The sequence below is a fragment of the Bos javanicus genome, chromosome 20 (genome assembly GCF_032452875.1).
Source record: "Bos javanicus breed banteng chromosome 20, ARS-OSU_banteng_1.0, whole genome shotgun sequence".
In the NCBI taxonomy this organism is placed as follows: domain Eukaryota; kingdom Metazoa; phylum Chordata; class Mammalia; order Artiodactyla; family Bovidae; genus Bos; species Bos javanicus.
The window spans coordinates 25,852,421-25,865,651 of record NC_083887.1 but is presented as its reverse complement, the minus strand read 5'-3'; the positions used below and the strand labels follow the sequence as shown (position 1 = coordinate 25,865,651).

Below are 13,231 nucleotides of genomic sequence, written 5' to 3'. Positions count from 1 at the left end.
CCAATAGGATTTATTCATTCATTGCCAATATTATTTTACTATGAAGATAATTTGTTATAAGCAGTTTTCTCAGTCTCTAAATAGTAAATCCAAAATTTGTTTTTTAAATGAGTAAAGTATTTGAATGCTGACTTAAAGAAAACAAAACTGTAATGACTTTTTTTTCTCCTTTTTACTGTTAACAGACAACAGCCCTTCATTGTCAGCAACCAAAACAAAAGGTTAACATTTTCAGTACAACTGAAAAACAAGAAGGAAAGTGCCTACAACACTGAGATTGTTGTTGATTTTTCAGAAAACCTGTTTTTTGCTTCCTGGTCCATGCCGGTATGTGAAGGCACTCTGGTGTTAACTGCTATTTTTGTTGTCAATTACTGTCTTCCTTCTACTCGAATCTCCAGGTCCTCTGTGTTTTCTGAAGAAACTCCTTGCCCCTCAACATGATCAATCTTGACACTGGTGGCTCCCAACTAGTTAAACTACTTGAGAACATAGCCTGGCTGTGTATCTAGACCAGTTCAGCTTCATGGCTTGGATCAGATTTTTCCTTTGACCTGACACTTGGCAGTTGTAGCCAGACTCTACCGTAAACTCTCCTCAAGCCATCTGTGTGATGAGGCTGCCATGGAGCTGCACAGATGCTGGGAGTTGCACTTGCTCTCAGAAATTAGAGTCCCACAGCTCAGCCCAAGCTTTGTAACCACAGGTCTTGCTGCTGCCAAGATAATGCATTCCATCGAGGTCAGTTACGCATGTTGACTTGATCGCTATACCAGGAACGCACTTGACCATGAATGCCCCCCTGGTCCCTCTGCCACCAAGCAATGAGAAGGAGAGAAGGGAAAAGCTGAGATTTTCCAAATTCACTACTTGACGAAAGGATTTTAAAAATGGTTTCATCCAGTTTCAAGTCATTGTGAACTTAATAGATTTAGTGTTCTACACCGATTCTGACTTTAGTGTTTAAATTTCTTGGGCCAAATGACAGCTTCTTATTTTAAAGAGAAGAAACCTGAGGAAATCTGAAGATGATTCTTTTAAGTTATTTAAAATATAAACAAAAGCTATATTTTATTTGCTTTTCTCTTGAAACTATAACTTTCAAATATATTGAGAGAAAGGTATGTATTAAAGACAGCATTTCTAAATAGTGGATTAAATTTATTTTGTGCTTCTGAAATATGACATATGATTTATTTCTGGGGGAAATTTCAGTATCTGATTTTGTTTTGTTGGGTGGCCTGTCTAGCAATAAAAATAGATGTTAGCCATCTGGACAATACATAGATTTTCAAGTCTTGGTGTGAACACAACCTTACTGCTAAAATATCTAGGTGGTTTATATTTCTTTTGGCACATATGTGCATGAGTGCACACACATACAGACATTGAAAAAGAATTGATCATTGTTTCTTTGGTCTCATTCAGGTTGATGGGACAGAAGTGACCTGCCAGATTGCTTCATCTCAGAAGTCTGTTACCTGCAATGTGGGCTACCCTGCTTTAAAGAGCAAACAACAGGTACAGCTTCCATTTCATCCCCAAATCTCTGCTGACCCCTTCTCATCATTGGTGTTAATTCACCAGTGAACCATCTTTCTTAATATTAAGTGTCATCATTTGAGAGGCACCACAAAATAATTGGCTGCATATTTAAAGGAAGTTTTAAAATATCTGCATGCTTTAAATTAATAAAAGTGGGATTTCCCCCTGTGCAATTCATTTCCAAAGACACATACAACATAGAAAGTTTTTTCTGAACACATTGACCAACACCAGTCAAAGTGGTTTACACATAGTCACGGATATCATTTGTTAACCCCTGGTGGTAAGCAAATTTTACATCAGCACAAAGCCTTCAAATTCAGACAAGTATTAGTGCCTGTGATAAGTATGGTGGTGGTGGTGGTGGTGTAGTCGCTAAGTCGTGTCCAACTCTTTTGTGACCCCATGGACTCCAGCCCGCCAGGATCCTCTGTCCAAGGGATTTCTCAAGCAAGAATACTGGAGTAGGTTGCCATTTCCTTCTCCCGGGGATCTTCCCAACCCAGGGATCAAGGCCAGGTCTCCTTTGCAGGCAGATTCTTTACTGACTGAATCATTAGGGAGACCTACTGTATGTATTTGTTAAGTAAATTCAGTTCTGTTCTGAAGGTGAGGCAAGGTGGAAAAATACATAGATATTCTACAAATTAGAAAGCTTAAGTTTCATAAAATTCAGAATCAAATGGGAGTGAGTTTACTTTTATGGGACACTTTTTTTTTTTTTATGTTGGTCCCTGAGTACAAAGCATCATAGATTGATGAGTTTTCATTTTGTGTATAGGTGACTTTCACTATTAACTTCGACTTCAATCTTCAAAACCTTCAGAATCAGGCATCTATCAGTTTCCGAGCCTTAAGGTAAAACGTGATGAAGTCATGAACTGATGAAAAGTGGCTTTTCAAATATTTCTCTTTCAGTAATTTCCTAATATTCCTTTCAATAGCGAAAGCCAGGAAGAAAACATGGCAGATAATTCAGTCAACTTAAAACTCTCTCTGCTGTATGATGCCGAAATTCACATAACAAGGTAGGTGAAACAGTGGGAGCCTGTGATCGCAGCTCACAACACATTTGGTTCATGACTAAAGAAGTCCTCTACAAAATGTTTCCTCCTTGTCAACTAAAACAGAAGTCCAGGGGCACACTGGTCCCTTGACCCTTGGTGGACTCCCTGGACTCTTGAGGGATGCTTTAGATTTACTAAGAGCAATACCAGAAAGACAATTGTCTGTCACATGCCAAGGGGAGCTCCCCTGCAGGCCCTTGGACGAGCTGTCAGACCAGAGCTCGCAGGGCCCCAAGGAGCTGCCACCACTTCCTTCCCCACACCTCTGTCCCACTGTCCACATGAGATCTCAAGGGGTAGCCCCACTCCTGGACATCAAAGCCCTGGGCACAAATATTGAATCTAGTCACAGAAAATTCCTGGCACAGTGGATTAGGGGTTTCTTCCAACCAGGATGAAATGAGGCATTTTTCAAAAGAGGTCATCCAGAAAGAAATGAGTTATTCCACTTTCTTGTCTGTCCAAAGCAAGTAAACCTGAGAGCTCCGGCCAAAACAGTACCACTTGATGCCTATTATCTTGAATTGTTCAGAGAGACAGGTGTCTTGCGAGGTGAGGAACTTGTAGACACCACAGGTGCTGATATTATCACCTTCATTCCCACTTAGTGAGGCGGGTTCCTGGGCACACACATTGCGCACAGCTGTGCAGCTGCAGAAGTCCCAGGCGAGGCCCACCTCCAAGCCTGGGAACCAGAGTTCTCTAGCTGCTGAAACACTGTGGCAGCTTTGCAGCACAGATCAATGACCCCTGGAAACCACACAGCAGCGTATCCCCAGGGAGCCGGCTACAAAGTGTCCAGTGACCACAGCTTTCTCTAACATCACTCCAACCCCTAAAAGCATGGAATATGTGGATCATCCAACAGATCCCTGAGCAAAAACAAAAAGGAAAATATGTCATTATGTCTAGAGCTCAAGACACATGAGCAAAGATGAAAAGAATGCTTCTGTATAAAGTGAGTTGCAAACGGCAAAAGCAGAAACTGTATCTCAAGTCATCCATCCCTGAAAAATTATTCAGTAACTACAGATTTCAAAGGGCCCTCAGCTGCTAAAATAAGTAACTGAAAACAGCTGCAGCCGAAGAGATTGCTAGCACCACATTACCTAAATGTTTTCCTTCCTACCTATAATGCTACTTTCTCATCCTAAATGCTTTTTGTTAATAGAGCCTTTTCATCATTCCATTCTCCCACCATGGCCAATGTTTTCAGTTATTTTGAGATGAAATAAATTTAATATTGAAGTGGGACTTCACATTTACTAAATCTTAGCTATGTATTTTTTGTGATGGTAAATTGGATTCTTAGACATTCTGATGTTTAAAGTATATCATGAAGTTAAAAAATACGGAGAATTAGCAAGAATAAAGCTAAAGCGGTTCCTAAACCTATCATCCAGATAATTTGTCTTAATATCTTTTTAAAAAGAAAGATGTTAAATGTGCATGGATAGAAAACTCAAACATCATGGAAAAATGCACGATGAAGAGAAATCATCCCTCCGATCTCCTCTGGTCATTTTGTAATGACTAATTCGGCTGTTTCAGAATATTTTCCAGATACAAGGTCTATCTATCTACTAGGATATATGCCACACACACACACATACACACACAGTTTACTTACTTTTTGGAGAAAAAAAAAGTTCTACCCAATCCCAATTATTGAGTATATCCCTTAGGAACCATTTTGATAGTATATAAGTGTGCAATTATATTTTGCAAATATGATGGGTGGAAATAGATGACAGTGGAGTTTATTTCTAAAACAGGATCTGCCCCACTATAGCTAACTGCTAATGTAAATATATTGATCAATATTTAAGTAACTGATGGAACCCTTAAGGAACAAATGAAAAAAATGTTGGATCTCTTTAAAATGCAGAAACAGAGCATATTAATCAATTTGAAAACTGGCCATACATAGGGGCTCACACAAAGATCTGAAAGGCACATACAGCCAGCCTTTCTATTTTATTTTTTAAATTAATTTTTATTGGAGTCAGGCTTTCTGTTTTAAATCCCAGTAAGTTTTCCCATTTTCCATGTAAGGCTGACAAATCATTATTTCCTCTCATAGACATAACCTTGACAAATACTACATTTATTTAAGTCCCTTTGACATATTTTCCTTTTAAGAATTTGGGGGAAAATTCTAAGGCATAAAAGAGAAAAAGGCAAGATTTTCAGTAAAGAAACGAAAGGACTCTATCTTGAAAATATCCAGTCCAGTTTTCTTTTAGGAAATAGAATCAGTGTATTATAATTAGGATAAACTGTCTGATGGCAATAAATATTGCTTCTCAGACTCCTGCCCCTGCTAACTGCCCTCTACCCGACAAGGAAGCTGCCCTGGTTGGAATTCAGCCTCAGATTCCCAGAAATGAGTGAAGAGAGGGAATGGTATTCAGTTACATTTCAGTCTGGGTTGTCCTATGCGGGTTCCCTAAGGCCTGGTCATTCTTCCACTTGCAAACCCTACTCAGCAGCCCCAGGCAAAGACATTCAGTTAGGCCATTACTTCTAGGTCTAATCTATTAACAAAATTCCTGAGTCAGCCATCTTAGAAGTGGTTTCTGTGGTCAGTGGTGGAAACAGATGGACCTACCCCGATTCAGACCAAAGCGTCAGAGTTGGCTTGAAACCAAGGATTGTTGTCATTGTTTAGTCATTAAGTTGTGTCCGACTGTTTGCAACCCCATGGACTGTAGCCTGCCAGGCTCCTCTGTTCATGGGATTTGCCAGGCAAGAATACTGAAGGAATAATAAACAAAATGTATACCCTGCCGTCTATGGGGTCGCACAGAGTCGGACACGACTGAAGCGACTTAGCAGCAGCAGCAGCAGCACACCGTTTCACAGGCATCCAGTGATGAGTAGTGCAGGAGCTAATGCCTAATGATAATATTTCAGCCATCATACCAAGTGGAAAACCCTCTGCCTTATAAATCTGTTCGTCCAATCAATAAGGACCAGGTGTCCACTGTATTAACACAGCAGTCAATATAATAGCAATCTTGCAGAGTTTCACTACAGGTTCCAAAATAATACATTTGTACTTATTTTAGAAACTTACAACTGATATATGTATCTATATATACAACTGATGTAACACAAAGAATCTTAGCAGAATGATCATGAAGGGATATGTTTTGAAATGAACTTGTTTTAGCCTTAGAAATGTATACTGGGCCTTAAGTCCATAACAAATATTTGTTTTCCTTTAATGTTTTGTACCTAAATGTGAATTCTTTCCCTTGTAATATAAGCTGGAAGATATATAAGTAAAAGAAATATTAAACTTCAAGAGCAATAGCATAACTAAAATATTCAGCTTTACAAATATCATCCAACAGATCTACCAACATAAATTTTTATGAAGTCTCCTTGGATGGGAATGTTTCTTCTGTCGTGCACAGCTTTGAAGATATTGGTCCAAAATTCATCTTCTCCATTAAGGTTGGTACACCTGTTATAAGAGTGGGAAGTCAAGAGAGGCGGGGTGGGGGCGGGGGGTGGTGCCGGGAATGAGGGCAGGAAGAGAAGAAGAAAGTAAAACGAAGTTGAAATATGCCAGTGGTTCTCAAATTTGAGCACACATTAGGATCACCTGAGTGTGGTCAAACATATGTCACTGGGCTCCATCTCCAGTAGTTCTGATTCAAAACGTCTGGGGTGGGCCTAACAATGTGTAGGTCTAACAAGTTCCCAGGGGATGCGGATGCTTCTGGGCCAGGTGCCGTTCTTTGAGAACCACAAAGATGGGCCATCAATAAATAAACAGCTGGGCTTTGTATTGATACATAGTTTTGTATCCAGGGTAAGGGATTATTGGTGTATTTTGAAAGAAATATTGAATATTAATCAACAGAGTGTTAACATAAAGCTACTACTGTAGACAGAAGTCTCTGCAATATAATACCAATTTATGCTTGGAAACCACTTCTGTTTGAGAAGCTCACCATTTGTATACAAATATTTACTTTGTACAGTCATGCTAAGTAGTATACAAAATATTTTTAAATCAATTTCTATTGGCTATTAATTGGTAATTGTTAAAGTTTGTTTCCAGTTATATAAAGAGAAACGAATTTGTGAGAGACTATTTTAGAATGACATTACATAAACTTTGTTAAATAAAAAGGAAAGAATCCATCTACCAGCCTGTCATTTTATTTTTGTACATATTCTACTAATCTGTCAAATGGTTACAACTCTATAATTTGGTGATAATTTATATTCTTTAAAAAGTCCTTAAAGGAATCTTGATTTGTGATCCAAATTGATGGAATTTACAAAATGTGCATGGTATTTGGCAGTTACTTCTTTAATGAAACATTTAGTCAATTAGTAGTAACAATAAAATAATATTCAAAGACATATAATAAGTATCAGCCTTTGTATGAAATGCTTTATACGTGTTAACCCATTTAATTCCCGGATCAGTTATGAGATTGGTAGGATTATTATTCCTATGAGCGTTCTTTAAAATGTCTAACCCCAATAGGGTATGAGCCCTGAAAAACTAGGACAGACTTCCCACCAGTGAGAACAGAGGCTATACCTGTGCATGGCTACTGAGTTGCTGCCTATCTTTATTTTACAAATGAGAAAACTGAAGCATGAAGAGGTCAAGTATCTTGCCTAAGCCCCACTGCTATCAGGGGCAGAGTGGGACTTCATGCCCTGACAGGCCAAACCCACAGATGGCAGGTGTTTTTAACCATCTCCTAAGTCACAAATTATGTACCAGTCCAAATCATAGATGTTGAGATTTTAATGAGAGAGAAAACACAAGGACTCAAAGAGTCCATAAAGTAGTGACTCACTGTCATAGGAACTCAATCTAACTACTTAATAGTTGCCCGTCATCAACCCTGAGGTTTTTGATTACTTTCCTTGCAATGTGCGTCTGATGTAGCAGCAATCAGAATGTGTCCTTACTACACAGGTAACAACAGGAAGTGTTCCAGTAAGCATGGCATCTGTGATCATCCACATCCCTCAATACACCAAAGACAAGAACCCACTGATGTACCTGACCGGGGTGCACACAGATCAGGTAACGGCAGCCGAACTGCCTATAAAATGCACGCCTCCCATGTGGGGACACCCCGAGGGGGTGATCATGCCTGTCCTCTTACAGACGAGGAACTGAAAAGATAATCCCTCTGCACCCTGGGTGCCAGTTAACTAGCAGTTAATTTCATATTAGAAGCAGGATATTGTCATCAGAAATGTCTGAGTCTAGGGATTTACAGATAGCAGAAATTATTATTAGCACCTCGTTCTGATCTGACTGTGTCAGAGCCCTGTTTATAGAGAAGTTAGCTGGCTGGGAAGTGAGAGGTTGAACCCATGGTGGGAGAGTAATTGGGCCACACAGCTGCAGTCAGTAGCTTTGTTTCAAGCTCTCAGCCAGGGCTTTTGTCCAGTAGTTGTCCACCCTGGGTGCTCATTTAATCACCTGGGTCGTTTTTCGAATCTGTGTGATGCCAAGGCCTACCCCAGGCAGTTATACCAGAATCTTCAGGGTGAAGGCTGTAGCACTGGTGTTTTCCTTTAAGGGCCATCCATGTAGTTCCGAGAGACTCTAGCCAAACGTCGTGATTAGCGCTTAGCTGATGCTACAGCAGCATTACTTCTGTGGTGTTCAGAGGTGACCACAGGGAAGCAAAAGCCTAAACTGTTCCACAGGAAAGAACCTGAGTGAAATCACTCATAGTCAGTTGTTATTGCAAATTTCTTTCATCACACATGGACTGTTAAGAACCGGTGCCATGCTGTCCAGTCACATCAGAAGGACCTGAATACTTCAGAATTACAGTAGTGATGTACAGAAGTGTGGCCAGGTCAGCACAGTAAAGGGAATCCTGGGAGCCCTCCCCTGACCCAACATGGGACAACAGGATTTCCTAACAAGTTGAAAACATCATAAACCATCTTGCTTCCGAAGACCAATTTGATGTCCTTCTTTGTAGGCTGGTGACATCAGTTGCGAAGCCGAAATAAATCCACTGAAAATAGGACAGACATCTTCTTCTGTATCTTTCAAGAGTGAAAATTTCCGGCACATAAAAGAATTGGTAAGGACAGGTTAATGGGGTGAAAATTTCCCTGGGTGATTCATTGTTTGTTTTACCTGGAAATTGAGGCACTTCCTTTTCCCTGCCACCACGCATGTGGGAGAACTTTCCTGTTTTGCCTTTGATGGTCTGTGTGAATCAAGAAAATATACACTCAAATCCATGGTATTGGCATTATCACTTATGCCATTATTATAATTTCATGAAATCAAAAGGACCCCACGTCAAACTAGTTTTGTGTCGTGCATGTTGGAAACACTGCAAAGAGCTGGGCGGGAGCTGGGCATGTATGCGAGGTAAAGCCTCTCTCACCTTCTCCACAGAATCACTGATGTCTTTATTGAGCTGTTAAATTTGACTGACAACCCTGCTCTGCTTTCCATATTTGATCAAATCCTGCTGTGCAGCTATATGCCACTTTCTTTGGGAAAGAGGCTTGTCTAGTGTCTAGCGTGGTGCTTGGCACATTATTAAGTATTCAAATACATAAACATTTAGCAAACAGTAAGATCAACTTCAGGGCTTCCCAGGGGGCTCGGTGGTAAAGAATCTGCCTGTCAAGCAGGAGACGTGGGTTCGATCCCTGGGTTGGGAAGATCCTCTGGAGAGGGAAATGACAGCCTACTCCAATATTCTTACCTGGAAAATCCTATGGACAGAGGAGCCAGTGGGCTGCAGTCCATAGAATTGTGACTTAGTGCACATGTACAAGATCAATGTCAGTTCTCCTCTATGAACAACGTGGAATTTCTCCTGTTTTCCTTTCATTGCAATTCTTTTGTTTCAGAAAGGATGGGAAAACAGGAAGCTAGGAGAATGAAACAGTTTCTTAAGTGACTATAGTATAATTACAGTGTAAATGTGGTCTAAATCTGAACAGAGGTATGTAAAAATGCCCAGGAGAAACTCATCTCAGTGTATGCCAAAATATGATACCTCTTAGAAGTTTCCATATTTTTGTGAAAATGTTTGACTTTGTAAAAATGGCAACTTCCAATATAAAGCAAACGGAACACAAAAAACTACAAAGCAGAAACGAAAGTTCTTTAGAAATCTAACAGTTGACCACTTAACATTTACTGAGCATTCTTCTTTATAATCATTCATCTACAAATAGGCACATGTATACTGTTACATAAGTGGACCAAGCTACCTTTTTTCATTGGCCCATATATCATAGATCTTTTAACAGGCTTTATTTTTACAGTGGTTTTAGGTTCACAGCAAAATGAGTTTAAATTACAGAAATTTCCCATATACCCTTGCCCCCACATATCCACAGCCTACCACACTATCAAATCCCCCCTACTGACACATCATAATTACCCAAAGTCCATGGTTTACAGTAGTTTTACTCTTGATGTATAGTCTATGAGTCTGGACAAATGGATAATGACGTGGATGCACAATGATGGCATACAGAATAGTTCACTGCCCGGAAACTCCTTTGAGCTACACCTATTCATCCCTCTCTCCCCACTAACCCTTCCTTGTTAACCATTGATTCTTTTAATGACGACTTTTTTAAAATTCAAGGAAGGCATCTTTATCATGAGGTTACTAACTAAACTGTACTGAATTTTGTGTATATACACGAAAAAGTGAACATGTTAGTCACTGAGTAGTTGTCTGATTCTTTGCGACCGCATGGACTCTAGCACACCAGGCTCTTCTATCCATTGGGATTCTCCAGGCAAGAATTCTGGAGTGGGTTGCCATTTCTTCCTCTAGGGGATCTTCCTGACCCAGGGATCCAACCCAGGTCTCCCACATTGCAGGCAGATTCTTTACCATCTGAGCCACCAGGGAAGCCCTTAGTGTATTCAGTAATAAACTAGTACACTGTTGATAAACATGAATTATTTTTTTCTCTCTCTCATCAATAGTAGTGCAATAAATAGGCTTGCTGTATTTTTCTGCACTCATTTATGATTGTTTCCTGAGGTTCTCCATACAGATGGGAAATGGCAGGGCAAAGGACGTGTACTTCTTACATTTTGAGGCAAAGTGCCAGAATCTCTAGAAGGGTTATATAATAATTACTCATAGTTCACGAGACTGCCAGTTTCCCTAGATCCTTCCCTGGGTTTTATGTCTTCGTAAAATTTTAGCATTTCTTCTTTTAAAGCTCATACTAACTTCTCTTCTTTTATCACTGACTCCAACCTGAAAGAACTGTAGAACCGCTTCATGCAGTAACATCAAGTGCTGGCTGAGAGACCTTCAGGTGAAAGGAGAATACTTCCTTAATGTGTCCACGAGGATTTGGAATGGGACTTTCGCAGCAGTAAGTATCAGCTTAATTTACTGGGTTTATGGATAGCAGGGAAATGTAAAGCTTCGCTTCAAGTTCACACCCCTTGACAAAATTAGCATTCTGGCTAATGTCAGCTGTGCCCAGTGGCCCAGAGCAATCTTACCTTGGAAGTAATATGCTTCCATCCCTTTCCAAGGCTTGCCCAACCTGGCTGTGCCTCTGAATCCCCTGAGGTGCTTGCAAAGCTTCTGCTTCTTAGACCCCAGGCCAACCTACCACAGCAGAATCCCTGGAGTGGTGTCAGGATCCCCTCTGCTCTCTGGGGTGTGAGGGGCCACCTTCTCTATCTGTCTCCTCATGCTCTCCTCTGACCTTCTGGTCTCCTCTGCCACACCCAAATCAAAGCATGCACATCTCAGCCTCATTCCTGGCACCCCCAGGGGGCTGCTGATTGATCTCAGACCACCTGGAGGGTGAATCCGACCTAAGGATCTGTCTTCCTAGAGCCAGATAAACACTCTGCTCGCCTGTTCTTACTCCTTCTCTCATGAAGTCTCGAGTTTGCTTACAACTTTTTTTAAAGTCATTTCAATCTCATGAAAAGTTCAAAGAAAGTTCCAGAACAATGTCAGGGTGTTATTCCATCAGCAAGTGTGACTTGGCAGTAGTGATAGCTGCTTCCAATAGAGATTTCGGAAGCCAGAATTTCAGTCTGGCTCGGAAACTGGAAGGATGGACCAAGCTCTTTAAATCTGACTACATAAGCAGCGAGTTGTTCATTTTACTAACATTGGCTCTAAGGCAAAATAAAAATTAGTCTAAAATCTCCAAGGGGCCTTGCAGCTCTAGGTGATTTTAAAATGAATAAATCAGTCCTCAAGGTACTTACCAACTGTATCCTATTCCCTATATTCTAACCACTTCGTGATCTCTCCAGCAGACCCCATTCCCTGCTGAGGAGTTTTATGTAACATTGGAGAATTAGCTCCCTCCAAACTTGTCCCTGGAACAAAAATATAAGCAATATTCTTGGATAAAGAAATAACCGAAGAGCTGTGAAAGGCAGGGGGAAATTTGCTAGAGAAGTGGAGGAGTGAGGAGTTGGGTTTTCTGCTTGTTTGCTTTTTAGTCGGTTTTCTTGTTAGTTGCTTTCAAGCCTTCAGGACGCTTCTAAATACTGTTAAGAGGCAAAGCACGCAGTTATGCCACCATCCCAGCTGCTGCAGATTGGTGCTGAGTTTTACCCATTGGATCTTGGCTCCTTGGATTTGAGGAACAAATGTTTTCATAGTAATCTTTGCCAGCTGGGAAGGAAAACCGTTGCAAATCAAAAGGCAATCACTCCAACTCTGTAAAATGCATTTGGTTTTTCTCAAGTTTGTTTAAAGCTACATCATTTTAACTGTAAGACTTTTTAAAGTACCTTCCCAAGGTTTTCAGAAGCAGCAGTTTCATTTCTGGGAGCAAAATTTTGAAGCAGTGTATTATTTATGCTGAAAAACACTCATGGGAATTACTGTATATCAAGGCTTATACATCTTCCTCTTTCATGAAAGGTCAAATGTTTCTCCCCACCTTGTTTTCAGCTATTTCAACAGCCAAGTGGATGTTCAGACCACCTAGGAGACCCAGTCTGAAATAGGAATCCTATTTCCTGTATTAGGGCCCATTAATATACCACTTTTTGCCCTTTATCTGAGGCAGTGTAAGTCAGCATTTCAAAGTAATTTCATCACAAAGTGATTGCTCAGACCTCCAAATCAGTGGCATGTTGGCTGCTCTGGAAAAGGCCGAATGCTAGCAGGTGTGACTTCCCTCTCCTGAGCATGCATGGTACGCCCACCTCTACTTATCAGCCATGCAGGGGCTGTGCGCCTGTGCGAACGGCCAGACTCGGGAGGGCAGATATATCAGTGCTGTAAGGAAATGCTTTCACCTGTACTATGCAGGGACTATGAAGTGAGCATTCACTAAACTGTTACTCCTTTTTAAATTTAAACCATTGTCAGTACTCTTAATGTTCCCCAAATAATGCATGTTTGAGGGACCAGTAATCAGGGTTAACTTCTGCTGCAGTCTTCCATTTTGAGAAAATTAAGAAGACTAATCAGAGACCGAGCCAGTGGAAAAGAAATAAATTGCTCACTTTTTGGATATGCATTCTCTTCTTCTGGCTCCCAGATATAGTTTAACAAATTACCTCATGGAGTATATTGAATCATGTGCCTGGTAACCAGAAAAACTCAATCCTAGTAGCCAGAGCATGGGAAGGC

General features: G+C 40.6%; 1 protein-coding gene across 2 annotated transcripts in view; it reads left to right on the top strand.

The window, feature by feature from the left end:
* The window catches only part of ITGA2 (integrin subunit alpha 2), a 108,728-nt gene that overhangs the window by 87,158 nt on the left and 8,339 nt on the right, over positions 1 to 13,231 (top strand). For both annotated transcript variants that reach the window (XM_061393551.1, XM_061393554.1), the window contains 8 exons: positions 186 to 327; positions 1,429 to 1,521; positions 2,327 to 2,403; positions 2,490 to 2,573; positions 5,972 to 6,074; positions 7,567 to 7,677; positions 8,597 to 8,701; positions 10,875 to 10,988. In XM_061393551.1, the coding sequence (XP_061249535.1) occupies positions 186 to 327; positions 1,429 to 1,521; positions 2,327 to 2,403; positions 2,490 to 2,573; positions 5,972 to 6,074; positions 7,567 to 7,677; positions 8,597 to 8,701; positions 10,875 to 10,988 (829 nt within the window). The remainder of the gene's footprint in view (positions 1 to 185; positions 328 to 1,428; positions 1,522 to 2,326; positions 2,404 to 2,489; positions 2,574 to 5,971; positions 6,075 to 7,566; positions 7,678 to 8,596; positions 8,702 to 10,874; positions 10,989 to 13,231) is intronic.